The sequence below is a fragment of the Coturnix japonica genome, chromosome 5 (assembly GCF_054131305.1).
Source record: "Coturnix japonica strain WE chromosome 5, WE-NBRP24, whole genome shotgun sequence".
Taxonomy (NCBI): Eukaryota; Metazoa; Chordata; class Aves; order Galliformes; family Phasianidae; genus Coturnix; species Coturnix japonica.
Window position 1 is genome coordinate 43,209,701 of NC_140667.1, and position 27,336 is coordinate 43,237,036.

General features: G+C 40.4%; 1 protein-coding gene across 2 annotated transcripts in view; it reads right to left on the bottom strand.

Moving 5' to 3' along the window:
- BTBD7 (BTB domain containing 7) overlaps positions 1-27,336 on the bottom strand; it is a 53,151-nt gene that overhangs the window by 7,811 nt on the left and 18,004 nt on the right. Inside the window, exons 3-9 of one of the 2 annotated variants that reach the window (XM_015865241.3) lie at positions 23,158-24,237; positions 7,354-7,562; positions 6,148-6,223; positions 4,489-4,649; positions 4,112-4,255; positions 3,766-3,879; positions 2,196-2,385 (exon numbers count right to left, since the gene is read on the bottom strand). In XM_015865241.3, the coding sequence (XP_015720727.1) occupies positions 2,196-2,385; positions 3,766-3,879; positions 4,112-4,255; positions 4,489-4,649; positions 6,148-6,223; positions 7,354-7,562; positions 23,158-24,237 (1,974 nt within the window). The remainder of the gene's footprint in view (positions 1-2,195; positions 2,386-3,765; positions 3,880-4,111; positions 4,256-4,488; positions 4,650-6,147; positions 6,224-7,353; positions 7,563-23,157; positions 24,238-27,336) is intronic. The other variant, XM_015865242.3, reaches the window with a different exon arrangement.

The following is a 27,336-nucleotide window of genomic DNA, read 5'->3' on the forward strand; positions in this document are numbered from 1 at the left end:
AAACTGTATTTCTTTGTGGTCTTGCTGTCCTTCGGAAAAAAAAATGTGCCTATCAGGAAAGAACAAGTCCAAACCTCTGAATATATAAGTCCTGGCATCTGACCTGTCACCAGCTTTACAGGGGTTATGTAGTACCATGACCACATGTCCATAGTGAAAACTCAAAAACTAAGCAGACGAGGCAGCAAGAACAGTGTGAAAAGACATCTGTGCTACACAGAAGGAAAAAACTCAACACTGCAGAACTACAACTGTTCCCAATTTCACATTGTGCATGAAACAAATCTAAGCAGTGCAACTTTACTTTTTCTCTTCCAAACTGAGTTCCTGTACTAGGAAAATGGCATCGATTCTATCTAGTCTTCATGGCTCACAAATATATCTTTTACATTATGCTCCATACACCTTAATTGTTCTTAAAAATCCCAGCTTGGCAATCAGATGTTAGTTACACCCAACATTTACAAACACTGAAAAACAAATTAATAAGGATTGTAGAGAAGTTTAATTAGTTCTCCATATTACTGAGCATAAAAATCATTTACGTTTATCATTAAAAATGATAACCCAGGAGGTTTTGTTTATGCTTTTTTTGTTATTATTAGTGGTGGTTTATTGTGTTTTTGTTTTGTTTTTTTCACTATTATTCATGTGAAACATATAGAAGGAATGTTATATATATACACAAAAATATAACTTGGGTGTAGGATTCCTAATTCAAGCTGAAAATGGCAATTACATGTAGAACCTGTTCAACCTTCAGCAGAGATTGAACTCAGAGTAGCATTGCAACAGAAGTACCAAGACAAGCTATCAGTGTCTTTTAGGCAAATAAAGTCAATCAGCGACAGCACAAGCAAGATGCAAGCAACAGACTGAGAATACCTAAACTGCAAAGCAGCTCATGTTCCCAGAACCCAGTCTAAGCAGCATTTGAGACAGAGCTGATGACGCCTGGTTCTCCCTTCAAGAGCTCCTGTGCAGTATCTGTGCTTCAAGGACAGACTCCTGTACAAGTTAAGGGTCTGGGACATGCCTTAATCTCCTCAAACTGGCTCTCATCTATCCTTTCTGCCTCAAAGAACTGGCAAAATAATCAAATCTTTCACATAATTACAGAACAAAGTAAAGCAGGCAGTTACGTGACAATATCAGTGCTCCAGCTTCTGGCTGGGCTCATAGCTTACATCTATACTCTAAGGGTTGACAATAAATCCTAAGTATTACATTGTATAGAATCAAGCTGCAGTGGAGTTTCCAATTGGCCAAGATGCATCACTCCCCCCAAGAGTCAGATTTTTTCCAACCACGAGAACTTCTGCAAAATACTGGAGACCTTTGAGATCCCATTTCCTTTGTCAGTTTCTCCAGAAACCAAGATCCAGCAAAACCTTGTCCAAATCACATCTTCCCATTCAACTGGTGGGTCACAGTTGAAAATGCATTTTAAGTTACTAACCACACACAGAAATATACTTAGGCAATCTCACTTGATAAACTCTTTTAGTTTGACACCAAAAGACCAAATACATAAACGACTGTACGTCACACTGACTCTGGCTACGCTGTGAGCATCAACACCAAGCAAACTAAAGTACCTACTTCCACCTAAGAAATGTACTCTGTTGCAGAATGAATTACATTGATTTGACTCAAGCTTTCAAGTAGATTCGGTAAACCAACAGAAAATGCGTTCTGAGCAGCTACTTCAATATTTTTCCTGGATAACTGAGTCAAGTTGACTGTTCTACAAGCTATGGCCCATCTACCTTTCTGATTTGTAGAAGATATTTAGAATATATTTTTCCATTTCCCACCCTTCTGGATCTTACCCATCTTGGAGGATTGGTACAAATCTAATAACTAACCACTCTGAGAGCAGAGAGCCAGGGTCCAGCAAAGATTCTACAGTAAATTTAACTAGTCCAAGGTTTTTCAAAGCACTCAGTTACAGCAGGTTAAAGTACTACTCCTTCCAGTAACTCATCTTCTTACAAATTGTAGATGGATGGCATAATAAATAGTCTCAGAGTAGATCAAAGCAGAACACACTATTGCTGGGTAGGAAGAAACAAACTACGAAGTACTCCTCCCTGGGGAGATTGCAGTATTCACACATTCATTTTCCCCTGCTCCAAAGCCCCCAACCACTCACAGGAGATCAAGCAGAGTCATCAGTGATCTAGCATTCTTACCTGGGATTTCATTGGCTATGACTGAAGGAGGACTGGACTGGTTAGTACTAACTTGCTGGTGGGTAATCATATGACAGCACTGCGGCACTGCGTTGTTTACCATGTAAAGGGTATCTGGCACATTGGACATTCGGACCATCCGCAAACGAACGAGATCGGTCTGTTCCACCATCATCTCATCCAGTACTGACTGCAACGACAGCCATCAGAGCCCTCATGAAGGCATTGTACACATCCACCAGGACCTTCCGTAAGCACTGCCTCAAGGCCACCTAGAGCTGTTGCAAGCACAGCTCCAAGGCCACACCTAAAGCAGGTCCAAAATAGTATGCAACACATCCATGCCATTTTCTACTCTAGTTTCCAGTCATTATTAGCATTGGCCTTTCAAAGCTAACAGGCAAATAATGTTGGGGAAAATTGCTTTGTTTAATTTGAATTTGTCAGAATGAAAGTATTCTTCTCGTGGCAAATCTAGATGCTCAAACAGTTACGGTTCTCAGCTCCATACCACTGAAAGACAGTACCTTGAAAATGAGATGTGTTTCCCTCATATTTTAAACAAGACAAAAGGGATTTATGCACATCTTTGATTAAGACTTTTATTTAACTTTCTCATTCTTCAAAAATAAGGCCAGCAGAAGGAAATAATTTAGAAGTCACTTATCTGCAGCTTTTGCACCTCCCAATAATCAAAACGAATAAGAATAGTTACCAGGTAGTAAACAAGAATTATTCCTCGAAGGTTAAACAACTAATTTTGCTTCTATTAAAAATAACAGCACAGCACAATACTAACAGAAACAAGTTGGACTCCTGACCAAAAAAAATAAACCACGTAGAAAAAGCTTTAAGATTATTGCTAAAGCATTCCCATTACACACACTTGAAAGCTGAGCGTCAATGTTTATTATACACTTTTAAACACATTTTTGTTAGTTTTAACAATCCAAGGTACAAAGCTAAGTTTTTAACTGGCTATTTATCCCCTATTCCCTTAGTGTCACCCGGTGCTCTCTCATCTGTGCTCAAAATGCAAAATAGTTCTTTCTCGCCTCAAAGAGGATGTCACCACTCAGACTTTAGAAGGTATTTTCTGTCTTAAACACAGGGTGAAAGATCTGAATTAGAGAGCAGTGTTCAGAGTTTCTAGGCAATACGGATGTGCACAGCTACCCTATTGTCTGGCAGTCACCTGCAGAGCTGGGACTCATAAGCTCATGACCCAAGATGGAATTGCTTCAAATAATTAGCTAGACATCCATAAGGGTCCCATTCTGTCAAACAGGATATGGCATGGGCTCTTCAGTTTTACAGTCCTCATATAAGATACTGAATAAGGAAACTACTGCGTGAATGAGACACAAAGGACTGTAGTCAAGTTGGACACAGGATATTTATTCCACTTTGTACAGGACTGAAAGAATTCTGATTCAAATGACAAATTATTGGAGTCCTGTGCCCAGTGGAACAGAGGTTCTCCACCCAGCTCTAGTGGGAGCTGGGGAGCCTGAAAGACCTGGCACCAAGGTTGCTGAATAGCTGCAGACTGGGACTCTCAGGCTCTCACCTTGCCATCCGCCTGCCAGGTGGGCTGCCGAGGAGCTGGGCCGGCAAACTGGCTGGAAACCAGGGAGGTTTCCCTCAGAACGTTGCTTTGTTTCCGGTGGAATTTCATCAAGATCTGTCTCGCAAACATTTCAATTTCGACAAAAAAAAATTTTGTTGAAATTTTTCTGATCAGTTCTAGAGACTTGAGCCTGATGATCAAACTTGTAAGTCTTGTTAAATTGAAAATGTTAGTACTTTAGGCCAGTACATGCAAAGAGAGACAAAACACACCATTCCTTTTTCCCTGTTTACAGAACCCCCTGATGACTTCAGTGTAACAATAGCCAAATGTTAATGGTTATTACCTTGGCCTCCTCCACATACGGTGAGAACAGTCTCGGCCGCACATAAATTCCAGCATTTTTTTGTCGCAGCCAGGCATTTGACTTTCCACCTTCTGATGTTGGTAGCATGTCTGAAGGAGGAGTACTAATCAGGCCTCTCTTCATCTTGAAGAACGAAGACAAAATTTAACGTTTGATTAAATACTAAGTATATATGGGAAGAAATTGAAAGCAATGTATTTCTTACACTGACCCCCTACACCATTTTGTTTTTCAGTTTCCTGACAGATTTGAAGTACAAAAAATTCTTTAAAAGCCATGTAACCTTGCACAGATCCCTGTAGAATCCAAAACACAAAGAAATCAGAGATAACACTTGTACGAGATGACTGACTTACTGCATCGCTCAGTACTTCACTACTCATGGGTAAGATGTGCTCTATGCGGACAAAAGGTAAAAGTGGAGATAGGATCTCTCTCAGCTCCTCAATGTCAAGATCTCTCCTTTTCACACCTCTTTTGTTCACACTGTGAGCAGTACCACTCAGTAAATTAGGCTCTGTATGAAAAGAATAAAAAATTAGTTATTTTATAGGAAAAATACATTTACATAAAAAAAAATCATAAATTATGTGGCTCATAGGAAGATACAGAAAATTCAGAAAACACAGCATTTCTCAGTATTGTTCCCCAAAAGTAGTTTACACATAAAAATTCGATACAAAGCATCAGCAGGTTCAAGATCAGGTTATATGACCACTGGCCATTTGTACAGCTGTCACGTTCAAAGCATAAGCCAGGAAGGAACACAGGAGTAGTGTCTGTTGCAAGTTCATAAAGCTTTACCTAGAGCTATGCTATAAAAATGTTTATGCCTTGCTGCAGTTCCCTCCAGTGACTCTCTTCTGCATCACCTTTCTTCTTCCCCACCAGGTTTCAAAAACCAATTTTCTACAAATTAAGGCCTGAAGAGACTGCTGGGATAAATTACTCAAGCCTCAAAGGAAAAACACTATTAACTGCTACATCACAACCTCTCAAATTGCTCTCAAGCTCATACACCAGGAGTGGTATATCTTCCTGAAGACAGCATAATAACACCATATGACATTCTGGGATCTTCCTTCCCTAAGTAACTACTTACTTTCACCTGTATATTAAGTATTGTGCCCAACCTGAACTTGACTAACTTCAGCCTGTGAGGAAACTTGTCAAACGTTCCCCATTCAGTACAGGGAGCTCAAGTCCAGGCTGCATTTTTAGTGCTTTCCAATATTTGACTGATAAAACCATATTCACTGTTTCAAGTACCTTACACTCAGACAAAACTACGGGACTAAATTTGGGCCCTGTCTGACAGAATTTGGCAGAACTTTTATTTCTGCTTTTGTACATCACATTATCCAATGACCCCAGGAAACAGAACGAGCTATTAACGATCATCACAGATCAGGAAGCTGCACAACTACTCCAAACGAGCAACCTTGACAAAACAGTTGTACTGCAAGCAGTAACAGTAGATTTCAAAAATCATTAAGTCGCAACCATTTTATTCCCCATTCCTTCTCAGGTTGGGTAGGACAGATTGCTTATAACCTGTCAGGTTTTTATTATCTCCAAGGACAGAGACCCTGTAACTTCTCTGGGCAACTCGCTGCATCATACGACTGTGTGCCATAAAAAAAAAACAACACAAACAATCAAACAGAATTAATGCCTCATGGTACCCACTGAAAGGATAAGAGGCAAAGAAACGAGCTTGACTGCATTTTCTTACTGTATTCAGGCATTCTAGACATTGCTAAGATTTACCCTAAGCCCTTTCTTCTTGAGTCTAAACAACTTAAGCTCCTACAGAACATCTATGCTTATTTGCTCTAGAGGATAGCCATTTTTCCCTCTCCTAAAGATTCTAGTTCTCATCTAGTTTTAACCACAGTATGAGCAGCGAAGATTCCTTAGATTCAAAGTCTTAGATCACAGATTACCCAGATGAAGGTCTTTGAAACATTATGGCTTATTTGGTTAGACAGCACATGGCTAAAAAGTATCCTCACCTCGATCTGCTATTCTCTTCATCAACTGGTGTTCTCCCCATTTAATTAGATATTTTAGAATATCTTGTTCACTTGCCTGGTAGAAAAAAGAAAGTCAGCAATCTGCATGTGATTAATTTAAAATGACACACATACACAAACCTTTAACAGCTAAAAAGAAACAACTGCAGCAAAATAAGCGTTTTATTTTATGTCTGCTAATATTGCTCGCTCCAAATATTTTAAGGAGCACTACTGATATATCACCAGCCTGATTCTACATTTAGGTTACTTACTGAATCCTAGAAGAAGAAAAGTAAGTATTACATCCAAATGATAGAATTAAAGGGGCAATTCCAACACCAGGCATTGTTCAGATCTTTCGTTTAATGTTACAAACTCAGTACCTGCACAGCCTGAGAAGTTACAGTAACTACATCAACTACATGATGACCTCAAGCACATACTAGTCAAAGAACAACTGTAGGGGGAAAAACTCATATACAGACAAAAATTTAAGTTTCCTAACAAATCATTTTAAACAACACTTTGTACCTTAAAAAGCAACACTGGGACAGATAGAACTTAAAGAGCCCAATATTGTTTATGCTATATTTGGTAGTCATCATTAAAGATACACTCACCAAAGAGGTGGCAGCAAAAAAACCCACAAGGTTTCAATTAGTCAGTATGGTTCCCCCTCCCTAAACCCACACTCACTGAGGGAACGTCACAAAGCAAAAAGAACAAACATAAATTGATTCCACAATGCCTGTCAGATAAGATATTTTTGTCTCTCCACTAAAAAAATTAAAACCTTCTGAATTCAACAGCTTACACTGCCTCTAGCTAGGATATGCACTGCAGCAGTATAAGCATTACCACTACATAATTACTGTTTGTTTTTTTTTTTATAAAACACTTGAAAATACAAGCAAATGTTAAGTTTACAAAAGGTTTATTTAAGATAATATGCATCTGTTTCTAAGCTATTACTAAGCCTTTAAGTAACAGCACATACCATCAGCTTGGGTTGCATTACAAGCCAAGAATAAAATAGGTTTCTTATTCACTACTTTGATTTTATTTTTTTTACCTCTTTAAAAGTAGTGCTTACATACAAGCTTTTGACTACATTCTAAGACAGGCTACCCACAAGTGCTTCTGGCAGTAGCACAACATATCCTGCTTCAAGCAGAACTAGCTATATTCTGAGCTGCAGGTTACCTGTAAATAGTCAGACTGAATAGCTGTAAGCAGGTGGTCCTTGCTTAGTTCATAGAAGACATCTGAAGTCATGACCTGGGTAAACTCCTCACAGAGGAAATGCAGTGCTTGACGATGAACCCACTTCGAACCGTATGGCTGAGAACTCCACTTCAAAATGGCAATTAAGGTGTCTAGAGAGATGCTCTCAGCAATAATATCTTCACAGCCTAGGAAACAAAAGCAAAACAATACAAATCAATATAGCAGTTATTGAGACACTTAGATCCTGAAGTGCCAAAATTCAGCATATTTACAGCATATTCACAAAAGGCACAAAAGCCCTAACACAGGTGGGATTTTAGCTCATGTCACTTTTCATGTGGACTCTGAGATAGATGGTGCAGAGGATCAGAAGCAAGAGCTGTGAGGCACTGTTTATACTCAGCTCTTCAGCACAGCACGAGGGCAGCAAAGCGTAGTTTTCTGACTAGCAGCAGAGTCAGGAAGCAGAGAGCAACTGCTCTAGGCCATCGTCCCAGCCTGCAAAGCCAGAAGGGTGCCAGGACAGAGAACATCTCTTCAGATATGGAACAAGAGAGAAAGTGTGAGAGGTGCAGGTGCTCTGCATTAGAATTTATATTCTTTTGCAGAGCACGTGTCTTCTGAAGAAAAGGACAAGGTATTTTCCATTCTGAAAAAAGGTGGAATAGATTCAGAAGGACTAAGAGGAGACACTGCAAGAGGGCTGAAAACACAGGGAGCTGGGATTACCCTGCTCACAGACTTTACCGCAGTGCTGATTTCATTTCTACATCTGGCTTGCATACTCATACAATGTGAGTTGTATTTGCACTATAAAGATGCAATTTGAGAAAAGTTCTACTGTACAATTAGACATTCCAGTCTCTATCCACTACAGACACAAAATTATAGCTGTACTCATGCCCACAAGAGGTCCCTGCATGGCTAACAGCAGAATGCTCACATTTTACTTCTTATATGCTATCATTTTTAATATACCTGTAGCAGACAGGAAAAAAAAAACACCAAAAAACTGATTTGTTTACAGAACTGTATCTCCTTACCAAGGATTTGGATGAAGAAAGCATTTAGTGTAGCAACATTAACAGTTGTCAACACAAAGACCAAACAGACACTCTTGGTGCTACAGATTTTGAACTACTTGCAGTTTTTATTTATTTCCCAAGTACATTTATGACAACGCTATCCCCCAACAGTAATATAATTTAGCCAAGTTTATAACCAAAAAGCTTTCCTCAACAAGCATTTGAATGATCTGTACTTCTATGCGCCTAATATGCCTTAGATAAGACCATGTGCATCAATGGAGCCACCAAGAAATCCTTTAACAGAAGCATATATGCTTGCAGAAGACGTATTAAAAGTAGCATTGTGCTATTAATTCCACATTAGACTCTCCATTTGTCTTTTCCCCCCACTCCAAAGGACATAAAATGAAACACAGTTACTGAAATAATGCAGAATTAGCCCTTACCATCAGTTACAGTATGCTGCAAATAGAAGCTACCTTCCCTAAATAAGAAACACAGAGTTGTTTGAAAGGCCACTTGTTGTGCCTCGACCTGCTAAAATCCCATCCCAACTTCTTGCTCATTCCAATTATTCTGCTTGCATACAACCTGCTTTCAGCAGCTGATTACATCCCCTGAATTCTGATTATTACATCTAAGGATCATTCCATTCCAAAGGCACTATGTAGATTAATTCACTGAAAACAGACAAGAAAATACAAACTGTAAGCACAGAGAGCCTTATCCCAAGGTCTTTCATGTCATTTGTTTATCCAGTGTTTATTTTAGGACAGCTGTTCCTGTTGCAAAGAGAGAAAGCTACGTATCCATGGAAAGGCAGCTCTGAAGATCTAAGTTCTACTGATTTATAGAACCTGTTCTTATGAGAAGTCTTACTGTATAACTACCAGCAGAACGACATCAGATGAAAAGCTCATTTAGGATAGCTAGTAAATGGAACAGTACTAAGTACTTCTATCAACATGTTAGAACAGTGGATATAAGTATTTCTTCTGAAGCACACATGAGGTAATAGAAAAGTGTTTTTCTGCACATCTAAATAAATTAGGACAACTCAATTTTGGCTATGGAAGGAATACAATCTCTTTTTCCTTGGCTAAAGGCTTTCTTGCTTTAAGATTCAGTCACTTGGCAAAAAAGCCAACTAATAGTCACAGTACTGTTCCCTATAGCGGAATAGAGTATTTTTTTCCTATGAGCACTGTTTTATAACTTTCAGGCAGGAACTGCTGTTCCAAGATCTATCAGCAATGTCCCCAAGTGCTCTACCACAAGCTTTTCTGACCATCAGCACATTTCAAAGATCCTGCTGGCAGTCTGGAGCAATGAAAGATGACTTTATCACATTTTGGACAATTGAGTCTCTTTCGCACCCTCTTTATGCTGGATGCCAATAGCTTTAGGTCCTGCCTGCAAACAAGTCCCGTTTCTCCAGTTCCCTCTCATATGTTCTACAGCCCTTGCAAACAGAAACAGCTCGAGCCCACGTTCACAATATTAACCAGTAGCCTGGATCTTGCCAAGGCAGTTGACAAACCCACTGAAAAAAACAAATTGAGTGCCCTCAGCAGTTCGCAAAAGCAGGATTAAACAAAGAATTACTAATTAAAGCTAACAGTTTTGTAAGTCATTTTGTGGTGGAGACCTTTCCCCTTAAACTCATGCATACCACACCATGAAAAATAGATATAAGAATTCATCTTGATAATGAAAGAGGGTCTAGAGACTATTAAATAGTTTCTCAGTTTTGTCACATTAGAAGAGACTATGCTGGCACCAGGGATCTGTGCTTTTGAATCTGCTAGCATGCAGAAAACAGTTTAAAGTCACGATATACAACTAGTCTGGACAACCACATATTTAAGAGCTGCAGAGAAGCATTTTTCATCCACAACCATCCTTGCAGTTCTAACCAAGTTTCTGGTGCAAAGTTAGATAGGTTAAAAACTTGTAGTTTCCTGCCCTTACTATTATCCCACATAAGCAGCAGTGTAACAACCTGCACTTAACCATAATTGCACTGTGGACCCATTGTTTAGTCTAGTAGTTACAAAACAAGATAGTTTCAGCAGGTTGCCTTTGCCAGTTGATTACTTTCAACTCATTTTAGATTTTTCAGTTTGAAGCAGAGCACTAAAACTCAGAGCAGCTAGAAACCTCTAGCCCTCCTTCAAAAGCATATGGTAAGAATATTACCCAATGCCAAGCCTTGCAGGTGCATTTTATCCCCTCTCACTTTCAGACACTGACACAAGTAAGTTTCAGCTTCTCAGAGGTGAAAAAAGTGTTGTGCAGGAGAGAAAACTGAAGCAACACTGGACATCAAGGAGTCTAAGGACACAAGCAGTCGAACAATTCTGAAGTATACTCAGCACCTCTTTCAAACTACTTAAATCCTTCCACTGATTTTTCTAAACACAAAATAATTTAAAACATTTGCACGTTCCATCTTTGGGAAGCTGAATTCAAAATACACCTATTACAGATCCGCTAATGCACACAGCATTGTTATTTGCTGAGTTCATTACAGAGCCGACAGGACTTCAAATCACTTCAGATCATTAAAGCAGTAACAAAACACAAATGGAGTTAGGCAGCATTTTGTGCCATGATACCCATCTTTGCTCTATGAAAATTCAATAAATTGTGTAAATTTTAATATAGCATATTGTCAGCTTGTCATGGTTTTGTAATTTTGCTATCAGTATCAGTATTCCACATCATAACATCATGTAAAGTATGGATACTTCTATTGAATGTGCAGTCCACAGAAGAAGACTACATATCCCAGAGAACAACAGGGTTAATGATAAGTCACGGGACCAGGACGCTGTATAATCTCGTTCCCAGGCTGGAGTGCCCTCCTTCTTCTCTCGAACTTCTCGGAGAGTGGGAAGCGTTCCAGCCGTGTCGCCTAGAGTTCACAGTAGGCCTCTCGGTTTTCGGGGACTCTCTCTCTCTGTTTCGTTCAATTTGTTAGCCTCAATTATATTATATTGTGTTATCTTGTATTTTGGTATCATATTTAGTAAAATAAGTTTTTCCTCCTTAGATTGTCGCTGTTTTATCCCACTCCCTTTTTCCCCCTCCTTTCCGGGCCCCGGGAGGGGGGCCCACGGGGTGGCTTCCCCTGTCACGGGCATAGGTAAATCTAAGTAACCCGTGACAGATTTTTTGGTGGAGGATGCGGGCATAGAGCTTTTTAGCTTTTAGAACAACTCTCTCTTTACTCTTAAAGAGCTTCGTTAGGGGAGTGTTATCTTTTCGTAGCTGCTCACTGAGAACGTGACCTTGAAATACCAGACAAATTGTCAACATTAAGGGCTGCTGTACATTCTCAGCACTGCTATCTAACTTTTGTGTAGAAAACAAAGGGATTTCTTTCTCCCTTAGAGCAAAGCTAGCTAGCTCTGACTTTTACAGAGCCTGCCAGCTATGAATCCACTCTTCATCCCAGTTGCTCTGTTTAAGGGATTGAAAGCAATTATGATCTTCTTAAAGTATTGGTCAACTATTAACACCATAATTTGGTGTTGTGGAATTGTGCAGGTATATAGCCTAATAAGGTGGATACTGATGGAGACACCTGCCTGGTACTTTTATGAGATGTGGTATGGTCAGAATTTTGGCACCTACATCCCAGATGGAATTGTGAATCTTACAAACACTTGCATCCCAGATGGAATTGCGAATCTTACAAGTACTTGCATTCCAGATGGAACAGGCAATTTTACAAACACCACCATGTTTAATTCATTGTACAGGCTAAAAAAACCCTTTTTATTTAGGTTGTACTCTCAGATTTCCACACGCCTTTCAATAACTGAGATAGGGTTCATACTTGCATCCATGTTATCACTATTAATGAATGCATATATGTTCCTATGCATTCGTTCTATGCGGAAGTCTCCTCCAGAACCAGAGAATGATGACTGGCAGGGAATATGGAAAGGTTTAGGAAAAGTCTTAGAAGCATGGGGACCCGCAGTGTCATGGGATTTCACTCTTGAACACCTAAGGGACCCTAAGAAATTAAGTGAGTATTTGGGTCAGAGATCTAAGGAGGTAAACCTTATGTGGGGTTTGGCTTATGCATACCGTGCTTTGTATCATACTATTCTGGAGAGAGAGAGTTTCCGATCTGAGATTCAAGCCCAAGTTAATTCTGATCAGTCACAGGAGGCATCAGTAGCAATATCAGTTGCCCCTGTGGAAGGCAAGAAATGGAAACGGGTGTCCACGCGTCTAGAACGAAAAGAAGGAGAAGCACAGGGGGGGGCTGCAGAAGACCCAGGTGCCGGGCATGGAGCAGTACCGAAAAAAGCAAAGGCAAAAACCAAGAGGCATGAAGAAGAGACTGATGATGAGGAGGAAATCACCTATTGTCGACCTCTGAAGCTGACTGAAATCCAAGGCTCAAGAAAGGAGTTCACACGGCGTCAAGATGAAGGTATCCTTGCTTGGTTGCTTCGCTGCTGGGACAACGGGGCCAACAGCTTGTCTCTAGATGGTAATGAAGCTCGCCAACTAGGAAGCATTGCCCAAGATGCAGGTATCGACAGAGGGATTAGCAGATGTTCGGATGGAGCTGCCACTCTCTGGTTGCGGCTGTTAGAAGCCGTGAGAGAAAGGTACCCCTATAAGGATGCTTTGAAGCCTAAATTTGATAGTTGGAATACCGTCCAAAAAGGTATTCAGCGCCTGAGGGAATTGGCCATGGCGAAAATGTTGTACAGCCCTGATCCAAGCGAACTTGACCCTGAGAGAGTGAGGGCCGATCCTGACATGTGGCAGAAAATCACAAGTACAGCACCAGAGAGAATTGCACAGTCATTGGTATCAGGATCTAAAGGATTCGTGGACAGATGGCCCCGAGTTGTTGAGCTGATTATAATGCTTCGAACCACCGATCAGCAGCTCCCCCAACTGCATGCCGCAGTTTCTGCCATCTCACGGCTAGAAAACCGAGTAGATGAAATGTGCAAGAAATTGTTTCCATCAACTAATCGTAATGATGATCCCGTAATAGTATCAGAAACAACTGATGAAGGTCAATCCTCGTACGGGCCACCAGGTCTAATGAAGGATCTGATCAAACTAGTCCAGTCCTACTCCCCACCTGCATCATCAAAAGTCTCAGCTGTTAAACGCACACGCTTCCCAGCTCGAGCAAAGAACAACAGTACGATTGCACCGCGTGTTTCCATGTGGCGCTACCTACGTGACCGTGGAGAAGACATGAGGAAGTGGCATGATCAGCCCACTTCTGCACTACGAGCACGGGTGAAAGAACTGCTAGACATACCAACCACCAGTGGAGTTGCTCCAGTCATCACAGGTAACCAATAGAGGGGCCCTGCCCTCAGTCAGGGGAGGGAAAGGGATAATAGAGTTTATTGGACTGTGTGGATTCGATGGCCTGGCACATCAGAACCACAGGAATATAAGGCCCTGGTGGATACCGGTGCACAGTGCACCCTAATGCCCTCTAGTCATGAAGGGACAGAATCAATCCATATTTCTGGAGTGACTGGGGGCTCTCAAGAATTGACTGTGCTGGAGGCTGAAATAAGCCTCACTGGCAAAGACTGGCAAAAACATCCTATTGTGACTGGCCCAGGGGCTCCATGTATACTGGGTATTGATTACCTCAGAAGGGGGCATTTCAAGGATCCTAAGGGGTATCGATGGGCCTTTGGGATAGCTGCTGTAGATATGGACAACATTAAGCAGCTGTCTGTTTTGCCTGGCCTGTCAGAGGACCCGTCTGTTGTGGGGCTGCTACGAGTAAAAGAGCAGCAGGTACCGATTGCTACAAAGACAGTGCACAGACGGCAGTATCGCACCAACAGGGATTCCTTGCTCCCCATTCATGATTTGATTCGCCAGTTGGAGAATCAGGGAGTGATCAGTAAAACTCACTCACCTTTTAACAGTCCCATATGGCCAGTGCGTAAAGCCAGTGGAGAATGGAGGCTGACAGTAGACTACCGTGGCCTGAATGAGGTCACACCCCCATTGAGCGCTGCTGTGCCGGACATGTTGGAACTCCAGTACGAGCTGGAGTCAAAAGCAGCCAAATGGTATGCCACCATTGACATTGCCAATGCCTTCTTCTCTATTCCTTTGGCTGCAGAATGTAAGCCACAGTTTGCCTTCACCTGGAGGGGCATTCAGTATACTTGGAACCGTTTGCCCCAGGGGTGGAAACACAGCCCAACCATTTGCCATGGGTTGGTCCAAACTGTACTGGAACAAGGTGGTGCTCCTGAACACCTGCAGTACATTGATGACATTGTTGTGTGGGGTGATACAGCAGAAGAGGTTTTCACAAAAGGAGAGCAGATCATCCAAATTCTTCTACAAGCTGGCTTTGCTATTAAGCGAAGCAAAGTAAAAGGACCTGCCCAGGAAATTCAGTTCTTAGGTATAAAGTGGCAGGATGGACGTCGTCACATCCCAACAGATGTGATCGACAAAATCACTGCCATGTCTCCACCAACTAGCAAGAAAGAGACACAATCTTTCCTGGGTGCAGTGGGCTTTTGGAGGATGCACATTCCAAACTACAGCCTCATTGTAAGCCCCCTTTATCAGGTGACGCGGAAGAAGAACGATTTTGCATGGGGCCCTGAGCAGCAGCAGGCTTTTGAACAGATTAAACAAGAGATAGCCCGAGCTGTAGCTCTGGGGCCAGTACGGACTGGACAGGATGTAAAGAACATCCTCTATACTGCTGCTGGAGAGAAAGGCCCCACTTGGAGTTTGTGGCAAAGAGCCTCAGGAGAGACCCGAGGCCGACCCCTGGGATTCTGGAGTCGATCATATAAGGGGTCTGAAGAGTGCTACACTCCAACTGAGAAGGAGATCTTAGCCGCGTATGAGGGGGTTCGGGCTGCTTCCGAAGTAGTCGGGACTGAAACACAGCTCCTTTTGGCACCTCGACTGCCAGTGCTGAACTGGATGTTCAAAGGACAGGTTCCCTCCACTCATCATGCTACCGATGTCACCTGGAGCAAGTGGATTACGCTGATTACACAGCGAGCGCGAATGGGAAACCTCAATCGTCCAGGAATCCTAGAGGTAATCATGGACTGGCCTGAAGATAAAAGGTTTGGAACATCACCAGCAGAAGAGGTATCACGTGCTAAAGAGGCCCCACCATACAACGAATTACCAGAAAATGAAAAGAAATATGCCCTATTCACAGACGGATCATGTCGCATTGTAGGGAAGCATCGCAAATGGAAAGCTGCTGTGTGGAGCCCCACACGACAGGTTGCAGAGGCCACCGAAGGTAAGGGAGAATCAAGTCAGTTTGCAGAGGTAAAAGCTGTCCAGCTGGCCTTAGATGTTGCTGAACGGGAGAGGTGGCCAATGCTGTATCTTTATACTGACTCATGGATGGTGGCAAATGCCTTATGGGGGTGGTTACAGAGGTGGGAACAAAACAACTGGCAACGGAAGGGTAAATCTGTTTGGGCCGCTGAATTATGGAAGGACATTGCTGCCCGAACAAAGAATATGGTTGTAAAGGTGCGTCATGTGGATGCACATGTGCCCAAAAGTCGGGCTACTGAAGAACAACAAAACAACCATCAGGTAGATAAAGCTGCCAAAATTGAGGTGGCTCAAATTGACTTGGACTGGCAGAATAAGGGTGAATTATTTCTAGCTCGATGGGCTCATGAGACCTCAGGTCATCAAGGAAGAGACGCGACATATAAGTGGGCCAGAGACCGAGGGGTGGACTTAACCATGGACGCTATTGCGCAGATTATTCATGATTGTGAAACATGTGCCATAATTAAACAAGCCAAAAGGATGAAACCTCTCTGGGAGGAAGGGCGGTGGCAAAAGTATAAATATGGGGAGGCGTGGCAGGTTGATTATATCACCTTGCCACGATCTCGCAGTGGTAAGTGTTATGTACTCACCATGGTAGAGGCAACCACTGGGTGGCTTGAAACATACGCAGTACCCCATGCTACTGCTCGAAACACCATATTAGGTCTTGAGAAACAAGTCCTGTGGCGACATGGCACCCCAGAAAGAATTGAATCTGATAATGGGACACATTTTAAAAATTCCCTTATAAATACTTGGGCCAAAGATCATGGCATTGAGTGGATTTATCATATTCCCTACCATGCACCAGCTTCTGGTAAAATTGAACGATATAATGGGTTGTTGAAAACTATGTTGAAAGCAATGGGTGGCGGAACATTTAAACACTGGGAGAAGAATCTGGCAGAAGCCACTTGGTTGGTGAATACTAGAGGATCTGTCAATCGTGATGGTCCTAGTCAATCTAGCCCCCTACACACTGTAGAAGGAGATAAGGTCCCTGTTGTACATGTAAAGAACATGTTGGGAAAAGCTGTTTGGGTCCTTCCAGCTTCTGGAAAGGGCAAACCTATCCGTGGAACTGTCTTTGCCCAGGGACCTGGGTGCACTTGGTGGGTAATGCAGAAGGATGGGGATGTTCAATGTGTGCCACAAGGGAATTTGATGCTGGGGGAGTGCAGTCAATAATTTTATGTATTTATATGTATATATGTTTGCATGTGTAGTGTATTTTAGTTATTATAGTTGTACATTTAGTTATGTTACATGTAATTCTACTGTTTAGCTATCATAATTTTACATACGTGTATATATATGTATATATATATTTACCATGATGTAATAATGTAGAATAAGGGGTGGAATGTCATGGTTTTGTAATTTTGCTATCAGTATCAGTATTCCACATCATAACATCATGTAAAGTATGGATACTTCTATTGAATGTGCAGTCCACAGAAGAAGACTACATATCCCAGAGAACAACAGGGTTAATGATAAGTCACGGGACCAGGACGCTGTATAATCTCGTTCCCAGGCTGGAGTGCCCTCCTTCTTCTCTCGAACTTCTCGGAGAGTGGGAAGCGTTCCAGCCGTGTCGCCTAGAGTTCACAGTAGGCCTCTCGGTTTTCGGGGACTCTCTCTCTCTGTTTCGTTCAATTTGTTAGCCTCAATTATATTATATTGTGTTATCTTGTATTTTGGTATCATATTTAGTAAAATAAGTTTTTCCTCCTTAGATTGTCGCTGTTTTATCCCACTCCCTTTTTCCCCCTCCTTTCCGGGCCCCGGGAGGGGGGCCCACGGGGTGGCTTCCCCTGTCACGGGCATAGGTAAATCTAAGTAACCCGTGACACAGCTGTTTGAAATAAATTCTACAGCAGATGAGAATAATGCTACTTGTGTAACTTCAAAATATTTTCTAACGTTGCTGTTGAACTATGTGGCTGTCAAGTCATCTGAGACATCAACAAAAGGGTTTCTGAAGTTATAAGCTCAGCCAGAAATTTAAGATGTTTCCTATGCATTTAAGGCATTTAAAATTCAGAGCAAAATGCTTTCTAATGTTTTCTCTCCCAAACAGTGCAAATAAATCCCCTCTCCTGCTTCTACCATAAGCACAACACACGGATTTAGGAAGCTCGAAATCTGCATTTACATCTTTGGCAGTCATCAGTGGATAATGGCCCTGGACTCAGCGTCAGCATTCCTTAAGCAGCACATTCAGCAGTGGGCAGCTTAGCTAGACCAGCTTAAGCAGAAAATAATCGTGGGACAGAAGCAAAAGCTGCCAACTCAGCCAATAAAGTGGAGAGAGAAACTTAACATGGGAACAATGAATGGCAGGGGAAGAAAGAGCTGATGTTCAGCAGGGCTGCTACCAGCCATTAACAGTCAGTGTTTCAGCTGCATACTTCCCAGAAAACAGGTGACTGAAACAAAAGATGGGAAACAGGTGATCAAACCTGTTTCTCTGCACAAAATTGTTTGCAACGTGACAATTACATGCCCAACTGCAACTGACTGCACTACTGCGTAAAATTCCTTATCTTTACATATAGCCCTAGCACATGACACTGTAAGAAGGACTGTTTCCACTTCCTGATCTCTCCCATCTTCATTTTCTTAACACAAAACCCAAGTAGTAATTTCAGACTTGAGCACAAGTAAATCATGTTAAGGAAGTAATAGGTCAGATTTATGTTAATATATACTTAATTACACCCAATTTCTTTTATAGTTTAAAGTGCCAGACTAGACCCTTTGAGAATTCATATTGCACCATGATAACTGACACGCTTGCTCTAATCTTCCCACAATACATTTGTGTGTATTTAATACTGTTACTGTGGGCTTCCTGGTGCTCCAGGATTTCAGTCCTGCTGAGATCAAGGGTACTTTTGATGTCAGATGATATCTGCCTCTAGATCAAAGACCATGCGCTACTGAATATGACTTTATTTTAAAGTTTATTCTCACTCCTGTCAAGGATAAAGAAAATATCTAAAAATAAAAGGAAGGAAATGCATAGTTAAAAGCCTGGATTCATGTTATTTTTTTTACTTTGTTTTAATTTAAAAAACTTTCTGGAATTTTCTCCCATTTCCCAGGCAAGACTACTGCTACAAGAATCTGCAACAAAAAAGCCATACTGTGCCACCACCTCAACAGGACTTAGCCATGACAGTAAGCAACAGGGCCAAGATGCATACGTTCAGTACAGATTAAGATACTTGAGTCAAACTTCCCTGAATCTGCAATTGATGTGGCAGCACAGTAAAGGCAGAAGGGGAGATTGTTCTCACAATGCACAGCAAACAGAATTAGGGAACTGATCAAGTTTTAATATGGCGCTACTGAAGAGGAAGGGATAAGTGATTTTACACTTGGTCTTGTGCGGCAGTGCATTGGAACAATCACCAGTACAGTCTCTGAGAGCAGCAAGGTAGCAAGAAGAGAGAAAAGAAGAAATAAAACAGGCAGAACAGCAACGTTCTCCTGAGGGATGTGATTGAGCATCCTGGAAAAGGCTTTAATGCTCACAGCCTCCACACAAAAGCAGTAAAGAGCTCTGCTTTTTTATAGTTAAACACTACAGAACCTTTAGTAACAGTTTCTGGGTTACTGGGTACAAATGGATTTTGCTAAGATCAGATCTATAAATGAAATATCCTTGCTGATTAGTTCATCTATTCACATCAGTTCATTTCCACTTTCTTCTGCAAGATAAATGACTTGTTTAAACTCATCATTACGTCAAGTTGAAGCCAAAGCAAATTTTAAACAATCTTGCTTTGCTTGGACAGTGAAGATTCTTAGCACATAACCAAATTGTCACTGACTTAATCACAGGGAAACTATTAAAATGCAGCTTTATTGCTGTTAGGAGCAAGAAGATTTCACGTAGAGTCAAAGTTGAATCGTATGCTAAAACTGATGAAAAATGACATTTAGATAACTTACAAAGTTACTCTGCAGACAAATTAATCTAAAATCACTTAAAAAAAATAGTTGATCAGAAGTTTAAAATACATCAACTACACCTAATACTCAACTACAAGCTTTCAGCCAAAACTGGGTCAAAGTGAGTAAAGTGAGCTGTAAAGAGCATCCAGACTTGCGTATATTGAGACCTAAATATTTTCCAGGAAACCAGGGAGACAAGCTTTAGCACATTTGGAATTGGCTGGCTTGAGTGAGCCAAATCAAAAATTTGAGCTAGAGAGCATGTAGAAATCTAAAGAAACTAAAGACTTTTTATTAAATTAGCTACTGCAAAAGCCAACCAATCAGACTGGTGACAGACCTTGGGTCAAACTGGATGCCTGAAGCATAGAGTAGAAAAGCACTACCAGAGAACCAAGATAAGATTTCATGAGAACTGCCTGCTCACTAACTACAACAATTTCGCCTCTTCTAGAAGTCATACATCTGAGTTACAGCTTCTAGCACCAAGTATGCTAGCTATCAAACCTGGGAATAAAAGGGACACTACTGAAGATTCATCTAGCTCACATTAAGTATTACAACCATTAAAGGAGAACAAGATGCTAGAATATATACTGAAATAAGAAAGGAGGGACCGCTTAAAATTGCTATCAGTGACTTGCTAGCCAAGTGCAGGCATTCAGTTTTTCCCGATCAAATAAGCTTCCTTTAAATTTTTATTACAAGACTATAATAGCAGTTCTTTACTTTTCAATATCAATGATCACAGCAAATGAAGTACGAAACTACCGGAAATCGACTTCACTAACATATACAGATTTCCTACAAACTGTTCTCTGCCTTTTCTTGCACCTAGCTAACACAGCACTCACCTGTAACATTCTAATTAGTTCAAGTTAACAAATGGAACTGCAGTGACTGCAGGGGTGGATGGGCAGGGAAAATGGCCCAAATTTCCTACTGTTGTGTAATATAGTAAGTTTTGATCCTTCCCCACTTTTACTGCACTTCTTCCCCAATGGACAAGTCTCCCACTCCCTACTGTCATACACTTACCAAGATCCAACTACCGGTGGGTGCTAATGCAGCTGCACCAGCATCCCTTAGGGTGAGGAAAAGCCTTTCAGCTAGAAAAAGTGAACACCTTGTAAGCACTGACTCATACAATGTATTTTAAAGCAGCAGCGACCTATCATGCTTTAATGAAGAGTACTGACTTAAGACACACTGATGTTTTGAGAGAAGTTAAGCTGCTTGTTCAGAACACTTTCCAATTTCTCAGTTGCTCCACTTTAGATTTCCAGTCTGAGGGAGAGAATTACACACTGTTCACTTACGAAACACTGCGTAACTACTCAGAGTCTCAGTGTAGGTTTCATTCAGTTTAATTCTCTCATCAGCATTCTGTCAGCACAATAATCCTTTTAGCACTTGCATAAGTGCATGCACCAAAATAATCAGATACTGAGAAACCGTACATTTATAACACATTCCATTTCAACTCACTTTTCTTTCTTGCTTTCAGTTGATCTATGAATTACCCTCCTCTCAAGTAGTATGAACTCATATATTGTATAGGAATGGATCTAACATTATTTCCACTAGAGTAAAACCGTTTAACACTTCTGCACTTGACTTAAATACTAAGTTTCTAGGCAAACAACAACAAAGATTGAGTTTAAAAACTCCTCATTCTCATTCCTGTGGCAGGATACCTCAGAACAAATCTCCTCTGTTTCCTGACAGTTTTATTTCAGTAGGATTATTTCAAGTTGCAGCATCATATGAAAATTAGTTTCCTAACACCAGCCTGTAGGGAATACACAACAGTTACTGATTAGCTTCCCACATCTTCTATAATTCAGTTTGATAAAGCTCTTAGGAAAACCCATTGATAGGCTGAAGTAACAGAGTCTCATCCATTTCCGCAGTGTTAATACCTGCTGTTTTCTGTTTATCTCCTCCTTAAGCTTTTTCTTTTACTGAAGCCTGTTTGATAGTTTGCAGTATTCAACAGCTAAAAGTTACAGATTTACACATCTACTGTAAGAAGTTATTTCCTTAAACTAGCTCAAGCAAATCCCACTGTTATCTCAGTGAATTCCATTCTCAGTTTCTCACCTCAGACGTAAAACTATCATTCCCTACCACCAAGGGAAGTCAGAAGCAACTGCAGCATCCCATTACATATATTATATCTGTTAAGTTGTCTGAATACCAACAGGTGAAAGAGCAAAGCTCCTGCCACCACAGGATGCAACAGCTCACCAGCCAGTGCTTTGCAGCCTCTATGACTCAATCAGCCCTTACATGCAGAAATCAACTTATCAAGAGCTGCAGTAGTAGTAGTTAAATCTTACAACATCACCTTCAATCAGCAAGACTGCAGGCTTGGTGTATCTCCTTTGACAAAATTTACATTAGTAATAATTTAAATTTACAGCTTGCCAATACGCAAGATCACTTGGTATCAATGCTAAAAAATTCCTTTCCTTAACAAGGATCTCTTGTATCCTCTGCCTCACATCTCATTTAGCCTCAGAAAAGGAACTGTAAATAACAGCTGATAAAGATCAGAAATGTCAAGACTTGCTGTATATATTTGAAATAAATATCATACTTCAATAATGACATTCAATATAGTTAAAAGTCCTCACACTGCATTTCTTCTGTCCCTGAAAAATACAGATGTATTATTTCCAACTTACAGATGGGAAGATTTTCTTTTCTTCAACTATGTTGCCAGCCATTGGCAGTGAGACTCATTATGCATACTTACAAGGCAAATTAGTTAGAATGCAAGACTTAAACTAATTGCTTTCAAAAAGAAAACTGATGATTCTGTATTTTTTTTAAACCACAAATACAGTAAAGGGTCTTATCTTCAGAAAGGAATACACACACTGTGAAAGACTGAATAACTGCAGATTAAGACGTCAGCATTTTACACACTGTGTTCAAGCCTTCTTAATTCTTTGTGAAGACAAACACCACAGATGACAGCTACTGCTGATCAGGTGGCAGGGTAAGCTACTGGAGGAAGAGCGTTTGAACCATTCAACAAGAACAGGCATCACTAATTCTGCTAATTGAGATGCTCAAAAGAAATCCAGCTTTTCCCACCCTGCAGCAACAGCACCCCTCCCTTCTCCACATTCTACAATAAAGCTATCAAACGTGTAGAATTCCAGCATGGAAGCAACACGTTAATAGAGGTGCATTTGCACTCAGGTCAGAAACACCCCTGGATCCCACAGTTGGCTTCTATTTATACTTCCTTATTTAAATGTTAATTAAAGAAGACTACAGCATCTTTGCCCTTAGCAAGTGAGCTGGAACTAGATGATTATTAAGGTCCCTTCCAATCCAGACCAGTGTACGATTCTGTGAACTGTAAGATAAAAATTGCTCTTAATAGCATCAGTTATTCTATAGAAAGGATAGTACTACCTACCTTGTGCAAGCATGTTAAACTCCAAAAACAGTGCTATGTGGTAAAGCTCCATAGCTTCTTCAGCCCTAGTCATGTTTAGTTTTCCTGCAACAAGAGCCTGAACTTCACTTAAGCTGCCCACTGAAGGGCTTGAGTGCAAAACTGAGAGGTCCACCACATCTGTATACATACAGTTCAAGATGACCTTAGCGTATTTTTTTGGTATGATAGATTCATCCAATATAATTCTAGTTGGAGTTCGTAGAGTTCGGTCTGTGATTTCTTCACCAGTCCGTATCCTCCTCTGCAGCAAGTGACGAAAAAACGGCGATCGTGATGAAATAATAGCTTTGTGAGCTCTGAGCTCTTCTTCCAGGCAGTTCTGACTTCCACCAAAAGTTTCAACTAAGTCAGAGTTGGAGGAAAAGCTAAGAACCACATCGTAATAGCACATGTAATCAAACAGCGCACGCATGTCAACATCTAATGAATTAGGCGTTCCAAACTCTTCACTAAGCTGCACAAGAATATCGACGTTCTGGAATCTTGAATCCTCCATGCCAAACTCTCCTGTATAAAGGTAGTGTAACAAAGCTGAAAACATGGGCATATCTATGCCAGCTGTGTTAATGTCCATTATTATTTCTGCCCCATATTCTGGCGAGGAAGAAAGGAGCGTCTTGAAAAACGGACATCTTGCTGCTAATATCGCACGATGCACAGGAAAACAAGTTTCTTGAAATATTAAGTCCACGTCGGTACAATATTTGTACTGATAAAGTTCAGCCATGTCTTTCTGTAGCGTCCTGGCTTCAGGTCTTGCCAAATTAGCTTGTAGGTACAGTTCCTTTAAGGCAGATGTCCCTTCATATTCTTCTACTAACGCATTAACATCTCTGACATCCCAGCCTGAGAGGAGCTCTCTCATCTGCTTGGCATGATCAGCAGATCGGCTGGATTTTCGACGCTTAATGAATTTCTTTTTGAGGGTGGCAAGGCCAGAGGTTTTCTTTTTCTTGTCTTGAGGTTTCTCATGGCTATGGTCAAGGCTATAGAGCTTTGATTCACAGCCATAACCTTGATGAGAATAGGATGATGTTCCTGAAAGAAAAAGAGGAAAATAAAACACATTTAATCTTTGAATTTAAAAGAAAGGTCTGTCGTACCCAAACAGTTCATCAGGGTCTCTGAAAGTTATGCAGTTTTTTCCTTCTCCTCACATCAGATGGTTCGAACAATTTTATTTTAAAGCCTGAGTTTATTTTTATGATCAAAAAGTTGATGTTTATTATTGAAGTTACCAAGCAAGCTATTATTAAAACTTCTGTTATGATTTTCTCAATTAGAAAAGCCAACTAATACAGTTATGTGGCACACACACACTTCTCAAAGTAGGAAGAAAGAACTGTGCTCATAATATTACAAAGTTTGTAAAGCCCAAATTTTAACAAATAAATAGAAATCCTGTGTATCATCAAGTAATGCTGAAAGTTAAAACATAAAATGGGCTCCTTTTACAGAACAGTTGTCAGTTTGTGCCAGTTTGCATTTGAGCTCCATTTAAGACAATATGGAACACTTAAACTTTATCAAAGATTTGCTTTGAATGAAGCATTACGTGATTAAAAAAAAGCTCTTAAATTCTTCCTCAGTGCTCATTTATGAGTAAATTATGTTGTGAACCAAACATGTAAAGAAAAATAGATTCCCCCCAATATTATCTGCATCACACATCTGATCTGTTCTACTAGAAGAACCTTTGCTGATGCTTCAATGCTGGCAGCACATACAACAGCATGTTACTAAAAGTGAATTTTTAAAGTAGTTAAAAATCTGCAGTTTAAACAGAAGCGTGACTCATTAAAGGGCCATTTGCTCCTTTAATTTCCAGAATTTTCTCTTGAACCAGATGGTGGAAGACTCAGACTTTACAGGGATAAAAAAAGAACAAACCAAATTCCAGACAATGTAAGAAAACAAGAATTTGCAAATGGTATAAACAACACCGTAATTGCTTCTGATTGGAAATATATTTGTCAAATGTTCTGTTGGGAACAGTCAATAGTTTTTGTTTTGCTTTCTTCTAATAAACGTGAACAATTTGTTCACTTTTTCAAGTTTTTAAGATTAAAGAACATCCAAGCACCACACAGTTTGTGTGGTTTTCTGAATCTTCCAGCCACTTCTCTCCGATCCATTTGTTTCAGTCAGACCCCGATATGATGCTACCTTCAGTGATAATACGGGTCAGTCTGTTAAAGTATATACGATGCTCTTAGTTACCACATTATTTCAGATGATTTCACGAAGTCAGAATAAAACAGGAGCAATTCAAAGTTGTATTTGAGAACATGGAAAATCTAGCAATTTAAGATTTCTGTAGATCGTCTTTTTACTTAAGCCTCAACAACTTCAAGTAAGCTACACTGGCTTTTAAACCAATTTAAGAAAAACTCCCCAAGATCATCCCAATGCAATAGATTTACAATTCATTTATTAGTGAAAGTTTGGGAAAGAAGCTTTTGTGCCTCTGAGGAAAGACCATTTTAGTCATGCTACATTAAGTTTTGCTCAATTAAACAAAATGTCATTAAATACTGACATTTCAAGACATTCAAATCAATTGAAATGACTATACCCGTAACTTGGTACTACTTTGATGAAGATCATACTGCAAAATCCACCATAAAAACTCCCCCCAAATGATATACTAAATATTACAATAGAAATGAGGAGAATCAGTTTCCTGTTGAGATGAGCCTAGAATTTCTGCTCCACTGAAAAAAAATAAATAAATATGGATTACATTTCATAATAGAAATGTAACTATACTTTGAACATTCTGTAATGATCCCGTTCTGAGAAATGTCTCATTATGAAGTATTTTAGATTTCAACGGTGAATCTGAGCACATACAATATTCCCTTACGTTCTGAACAAGAACTAGGACACCAGAAGTCTCAATTTCTCCTCCATGAAGGCTGTCATCAAGTATTACTTATACTTGAATCACCACAAGATGCTACAGTACCAAACTTTCGCATACTCCAGGATACACTCAGGATTTCACTTCAGAATTACTGCAAACAGCACTACTAACCCCTACAATTAGAAAAAGCACCTCTGCTAATACAGCTGTCGCACAGCTGCTTTCTGACAGAAGCCAAAGAAGAGATGCATCAGCACAGTCCTTCCAGTACTTCAATAGCTGGTGATTCAGTATCACTCAAAGAAAGCTGTGAATCTTCTTGGCCTACCTGTATTCCTTCAGAAGGCAGGATTTGAATTAGGAAGTAAAAATTTACTCCCCACTACTATAATAGAAGGTAGCAATATATTAAATGCTTAGTATTGAACAGATAATACTTATAAGAAACAGATGACTCGCAAAGAAACTTACTGGGCATTTGACAATGAATAACAGGATTTGCCTAATCCTTCACATGCCAACACATTTATTTTTAAATACAGCTCTATAATTAGTTTTTAACATCTTGAACAGATGTACTGCCCTAGAAAATGGTGTGAAATCCGAAAGCTGTAGACAAACAGCAAGAGATTAACTAGTAAGCTTTTGCTAAAACTAAAATACTTTTTCATTATGAACACTTCATTATTTTTGATTCATCTCCTCTTAATAGTCAGCAACCAAATTTAGCAGTCATTTGATGAACTTAGGAAGTCAAAATACCATGTTCTGTCAGATCAGTTCCATGCTTTCAGTGTTCATCCTACATTTATATTGCAGCATGGTACAACTTTAATGGTGAAGCAGCATAACTAAAACAAACCCACAGGTCTAAGTAGAGTTCCCAGAAATAATTATGGCTTAAAGTTGTGCCAGGGGAGATTCAGTTGGATGTTAGGAAATACTTCTCCGAGAGAGTAGTCAGATGCTGGAATACGCTGCCCAGGGAGGTGGTGGTGTCACCATCCCTGGATGTGTTCAATAAACATTTAAATGCTGTGCTGAAGGACATGGCTTAGTGGGTGATAAGTGAATGGTTGAACTGGATGATCTTGGAGGCCTTTTCCAAACTTGTTGAGTATATGAATCTGTGATTCTAAGGCAACTAATTAATGCACTTTATGGAGCTCTTACAAAACCAATTCTTGTATTTCCAGTTCTGCTTTTGGGCAGTAAGCAGATCTAGTGCTTTCTACATAGAGAAGAATTTGAAAAAGTTCATGTAGAGAAAA